Source organism: Mercenaria mercenaria, unplaced genomic scaffold, assembly GCF_021730395.1.
Source record: "Mercenaria mercenaria strain notata unplaced genomic scaffold, MADL_Memer_1 contig_4318, whole genome shotgun sequence".
Classification (NCBI taxonomy): domain Eukaryota; kingdom Metazoa; phylum Mollusca; class Bivalvia; order Venerida; family Veneridae; genus Mercenaria; species Mercenaria mercenaria.
Window position 1 is genome coordinate 52,943 of NW_026462539.1, and position 5,835 is coordinate 58,777.

At 35.2% G+C, this 5,835-nt stretch overlaps 1 protein-coding gene across 1 annotated transcript; it reads right to left on the reverse strand.

Moving 5' to 3' along the window:
* Window positions 1-516: 516 nt before the first annotated feature.
* Window positions 517-4,842, reverse strand: LOC128553783 (uncharacterized). The gene is made up of 5 exons (XM_053534962.1): window positions 4,347-4,842; window positions 3,047-3,975; window positions 2,271-2,610; window positions 1,256-1,795; window positions 517-918 (listed from the first exon to the last, which is right to left on the reverse strand). Exons 1-5 carry the CDS (start codon window positions 4,840-4,842, stop codon window positions 635-637), a joined length of 2,589 nt encoding a protein of 862 aa, XP_053390937.1. The 3' UTR covers window positions 517-634.
* Between the last annotated feature and the right edge of the window lie 993 nt (window positions 4,843-5,835).

Consider the following 5,835-nt stretch of genomic DNA (forward strand, 5'->3'; position numbering starts at 1 on the left):
ATCAACAAGTGATATAATCTAAACTCGTGAAGTCGTTTATTTTCTTAGAACATTTAAATTGTACACAGTCAATAATAATTAAAACGCAAATAAGAAATGACGTAGACATCTATGCTAATACACAATAAGCAGACGACGTCAAGTCACGTGATGTGCGAAGTGGGCAGTTTGAAAAATGGAGTCTGAAGAGTGAGTGAGTACTATGAAGTGTGAAGTCTTAAGTGTGATGTCAGAAGTTTTAAGTCTGAAGTGTGAGTTTGAAGTCGCAAGCGTAAAATCCGAAGTGTGAAGTATAAAGTCTGAAGTGTGAAGTTTGAAATGTGAGGTATGATGTCTGACGTTTTAAGTGTGAAGATTTAAGTATGAAGTGTAAAGTCACCACCGGTCAATATAGCAGACAGACAGACAAAAAGACGTTCGCTGTCCATTGTTTTCAATACGGACGTACAAAATATTAATTTACAATTCTGTATACACAAAGGTATTGAAAGATACATATATGTACATGAAATTAAAAGATAAAAAATACATGTAAAATGTTCAATGATCCAAAGTATATAAAAGTATCCAAAAAAGTTGTATATCATCTACCTACTAATTTCGTAATATGATATATTAAAATGTTTCATATGAATTACATCTTGTAAGAAGTATCATAAATTGTGCGCAGTCCAGTCCCGTAGATACAGACGATCCGGACAAAGACTTCCCTTATGTTTGCTGTAATTATTGTTGAATCAGGTATGTATACATCATATTTGGTACTAGTGATGTAATTCATATCCAGTATATCTGTGTATCCTCTCCTCGAACCTATTACCAGACTGTATGACAACGGGACGCCTTCAAAGATTTGGAAAACGTCGGCCCAATTTACGGTCAACAAATTGCCTTTTCTTGTTATCGTTGCTGTGAGTCCTAATAAATACAATAAATCAAATTACGTTACTCTGTATGTTATTTTTATGCTAAAAAACTAAAACTCAAGTTAAAATAGCATGAAATGCGAACAAAATGTTATTGTTTCTTAAACAAATATGCATTGTTTAAAATGTTGCCGGTACTTAGTAGCTATATTATCTAAAGGAAGATGGTTTCATTTCTTGTTTTTTGTTGAGACCTTATTCAAAAAAAAAATTTTCCAAGCAATCGGCGTTGTGGACACATGTTAAGGAGCAGAGATTATAACTTTGAGATATGAAATTAACAAGACTCTGATCTACATAGCAAGAACTGCAAAGTAGTAACATAGTACCTGTTAATTTGGGTGCGTGTCTGGCGACCAAAAGTGAAGCATTCACAGATTCACTGATAAAAGAGCCTGTATTAATAGCTCTGACTTCTGCAGTGATTTCTCCACTTTCCATATCGATGTCAGCGACTTGTACAAAATTTCTGTACGTTTTAGTCCAGTCGGTAAAAAACGCTTGTCCACTTTGAGTAAGACGATACTCGTAATAATCAATGCCAGAAAGGTCTTCAAAGCCAACCCATTTCAACTCTAGACATGTATGATTTGATTGTACGGGAAAATGTGATCCAACTCGAGACATATATTCTGAAGACTCTTCATTTTGTGGCACAAAAGCCAGTACTGCAGTATATGTGTCTGGTTTCTCGATTGAGGCTACTAGAGGCTCCGTAAATATCATTGTTGACAGTTCTATGTTATTTGCACATTTTAGATTAAGATATATGTGTTGTCCATGAGAAAGCTGAATTCCGCTCGATTCACAAGATGTTAGCGACTTTGCGATCCAGACCGAATGTATATTAAATAACCCTGGTTTATTGCCTATAAGAAAAGATAACATATCTTTTGACGTTCAACAATTGCGATGGTAGTCTACTTAAACAAAAAGTTATGGTAATGATTATTTAGAACATAATTTAAAAGTAAATGAGAATAAGATTTAAACTACTTTAGAAAAATGATAAAGGATAATTTGTTTGTTGAGTACAAAACTCAACATTCATATTCAACCTTATCAAGGAAAACGAATTGTTTTGAACGGATGATACATTTATCGGTAGCTTAGAGTAAAAGGAGACAGTTTTTTTCTTCCAAAAGTAGAAATATTTTCATTTGTTAGTGTTAAAATAGTAAATAAAAAGCGAATATAAACTTTATATAGTAAATCAGCATTTCCTCGAGATAGCAAGCGGATATCATTGAGCAAACAGCTTAAAATTAACAAAGACTCTGATTGTTGACCACGTGAGCCATTGATGCAAAGGCGAACGGTGTTTTTAACTTTCATTTCACTTACCTATTGAACAATAGCATTGTTTCATTCCACTTTCTTCGTCAATAACATCCCATGTAGCCTGTACAATTGTTCGTATTTCAAGGAAGCCAGATATATTAACCTGTACATTTTGAAGACGGCCAACTAGATTATTAACAACAGGGGAAGTGTGGTCAATAGTAATAGGACCTGAGTGAAACAATGATCTAAGTCCTGCATTGTTTTCTGCTATTGCAGTGACATACACTCGTGTTCCATGAGGGGCGTTGGCATAAATCAGATGTTTGTTATTAAAGTGGTAGTAATTTGACAGCGATTTGATCTGAAATCCATTCACAGTTGTTCCAGCACCTAACTCAACCTGTAAAAGGTGAATGTTTATCAATTTCGGGAAATTTGGAATATTATAGAAATAATAAATATTAAACGTACTATTTTATAAACTCAAAATATCTGTTTATTTTGCTAGATAAAAGCTTTGTTAGTAGTGTCACAATTCCTACTTTGAAAGAATATGAGCATTTTAATTTCTATATAAATTCCTTGCTATTGTAACAGTTTCTAAAGTGTTCTTTCATGAAAGGCGTGATATTTGTGGGGCCAGACTAGTTCTCCTTTTGCAACTCTTACGCCGGCGTCCGCATTTTGCGTTCCACAAATATGAAATAAACGGAATAAAATAATTATAATTCAAAGTATGCGGGAACTTACAGCTATGACTGATTCCATAGCAATTTTACCAAACGAGTAATAAAAATTACAGTTATAGGTATTATTTGCTAATGTAATGTACGCACCTTGCTCAAAGAGCTGTCTTCATCCTTTACAAGCAACTGTACCGCTAACATGGAACGGGAAATCTGTTTCAGTTCTATAGCTTTATTGTTGTCTTCAATAATCTGAATGCACTCAAACAATGTCATGTTCACCGTTATATTTCTTTGATAATCAGTTTCTAAAGATATGTTTTGAAGCCCAGTATTTTGAGAAGAGAAGCTATGTTCAAAATTGTAACCCTGGTTGTGATCTTTTACAGTAGGAAGGTACATATGCATTCGGTCTATATTGATTTTAATTTTCATTTGATAGTCATCAATGGAAAGCAAATTTCCAGTTATCTTATATAACTTTTGCAAAGAAGAAGTATACTGCAGATTAACTGCCGTTTCGTCAATGCCACTCATGACTTTACATACTTGTCCGATATCCGAATACTTTTCACATCTGTATCCAACAGGCGGAGTGGTATCAATCGTTATGCCTTTCGAAACAGCTACTGTACTTACATGTCCAACATTATCAACAGCTTTAACAAGACCGTAATAGACTTTCCCGTTTTCTAATGCTAAATTTTGAAACACATAATTTGTTCTGAGGCCTGTGTTCGTGGTGTTATTACTTTGGTTTGCAAACGGCATATGCGATATAGCAGCATAATAATTCTTTATTCCCGAAAACGCATCCTGAAATCCATACCATGATATACCGATTGATGAAGCTGACGACTGATATTCAGTGTTTCTATAGTTCCGTGTGTTGAAAACGACCCCAGTAACAGGAACGTCCATATCAATTACAAAACCATCCGATAAAGCAGATGTATGCAAACCTACGGTATTGTATGCCGTAACGGAGAAAAAATATTTTGTACCGTGCGACAATGAAATATTTGCCAAAGTAATATTGGTATTCAATCCAACGTTTTTTCGACTAAGTGTATCATCTCCTGAAATAAATGAATAATCAAAAGTAGGTCAAATCTCGACGTATTTGTCAACAGTAATTATTAACCTTCATGCGTAAAAACAATGTTCGTTTGTATTTCTTTCAAATCAATCATAAATCGTCAGTAAAATTAAGAAAGATAAAAACAAATTACTACAGAACTGATAAGGATATATTTTTTCTCAACGTAATTAACTTGTAACTATAAGAATCTTAAGAAGCAAAGGAGGTAGTCATGCAAAGTTAAAGAACTCTTGGTCTGATTAAGTCTGGTCAGGAAAAGAAATAAAATAGGCAAAACTTAAATAAATGTTTATTTATGATAAATTAATTGTTGTATAATTTATTAAGAAAACAAATTCTTAACCTCACCAAAAGGGTATGTTCCTAATGATATAACGTAATATTTGACATGCCCTGGCTGTTCAAGGAAGACGCCAGCCCAACAAGCAGTAATTTTATCCATCCAATCTATTACGTCAAAATCGGCATCGCATAATTCATTAGAGTCATTTACAGATCGACCTCGCCTTATTGATGGCGCCGTTTGGTCAACTGTGATCGGAGCTGATCGATAAATGGCATATGCACTACCTGAAAACCAAGCTCGAACATAAATGACGTATTTTTCCCCTGCAATGAGTGTTTTGTTTACAGGAAGACAATGTACGACATGCTTTTGCAAACCGACATCGTTCCAAGGCCTTTCGTTTTTCAAGTCAAATATCCCTTCTCCAACGGGCTGGTCTTGTAAACCCATACTCCATTCAAAACGTGTTATGTTTTTGTTACCAATTTCGTCATTTAACCTCCAACTCCCAGCTAAGCAAGCAGAGGACGCAGTTATATTAGGAGACATTCCATTCATTCCATTAAACACGTCAATGTGAGGAATTAAATAACTGGAAACAGACCCATTTACTTCTTTACAACTAATGTTAGTTTTAGCTTCCACACAGGTCTTCCAACTACTGCACACGTGCAATCTTTATTGCAGTACTGAATATCACATGAATGCTTTTCCAGTTCAAGTGATCCCTTCAGGTCAGCAGTATCGAGTATACTTGATGAAGATAGAACGGTTACGGAAACGCGTGCTAATGAACTGTTCAAACCAACAGAATTTTCAGCCCATATTGTCAAAAAGAGTGTATCATCTCTTTCTAAATTTTCATTTAAAAGAAAGGAATGTTTGTTTTCAATTTCAGAACCATCCACGTTAACAGTAGATACGCCATTGGTCAGTTCGTGGCCACTGTATGTTCTACTGACGGTGATAAAATACCTTATAATATTAGATTCCTGGTCGTGGAATCCATACCATGATAATGTTATATTTGACCTCCATTCTCCAAAGGAGCTTTCCAGGTTTTCCCATAGCATTGGTGGTTTAAAACCTCCAAGGTGTGGCGGAGATGAATCAATTTTGAGGTCATCACTTCTTTCGGAAGAACAAAGGCCAGCTAGATTGCAGCTTGTAATGGTAACAAAATACGTATCACCGTTATGAAGCCACGATTTGCCATCTAAATTTATGGTTAGTTCATTTTCTGGTCCAAGTTTTACATGCTCCACTGGGGTGTGTCCTTCGTGATGTGTCTTAAGTGTGACATCATGATATGCAATTGGACTTTCGTCATCATCAAATTTCCAGTATATTCTAATAACTGATTTATCCCATTGTCCTTCCTTTCCGGCAATGTTGTTGTTTTCAAGCACGAACGTTGGTTTGATTGACGTAATAGGTGGTGTTGCATCGACATAAAAGCTATCAGATGTTTGTCTGACATTCAAACGAACGTTATTGTAAGCAGTGACCGTTGCATACAAATCAGTTTGAGGTGGAAGGTTAAGACCGGTT

What these genes read in the sequence shown, in the direction of transcription:
- LOC128553783 (XM_053534962.1), bottom strand. Translation starts at nt 4,842, where the DNA reads ATGAATGGAATGTCTCCTAATATAACTGCGTCCTCTGCTTGCTTAGCT. An exon ending in AAGACAGCTCTTTGAGCAAG is followed by an intron (nt 2,611 to 3,046) that starts GTGCGTACATTA and finishes CACCTTTTACAG; the next exon opens with GTTGAGTTAGGTGCTGGAAC. An exon ending in ACACGCACCCAAATTAACAG is followed by an intron (nt 919 to 1,255) that starts GTACTATGTTAC and finishes TGTATTTATTAG; the next exon opens with GACTCACAGCAACGATAACA.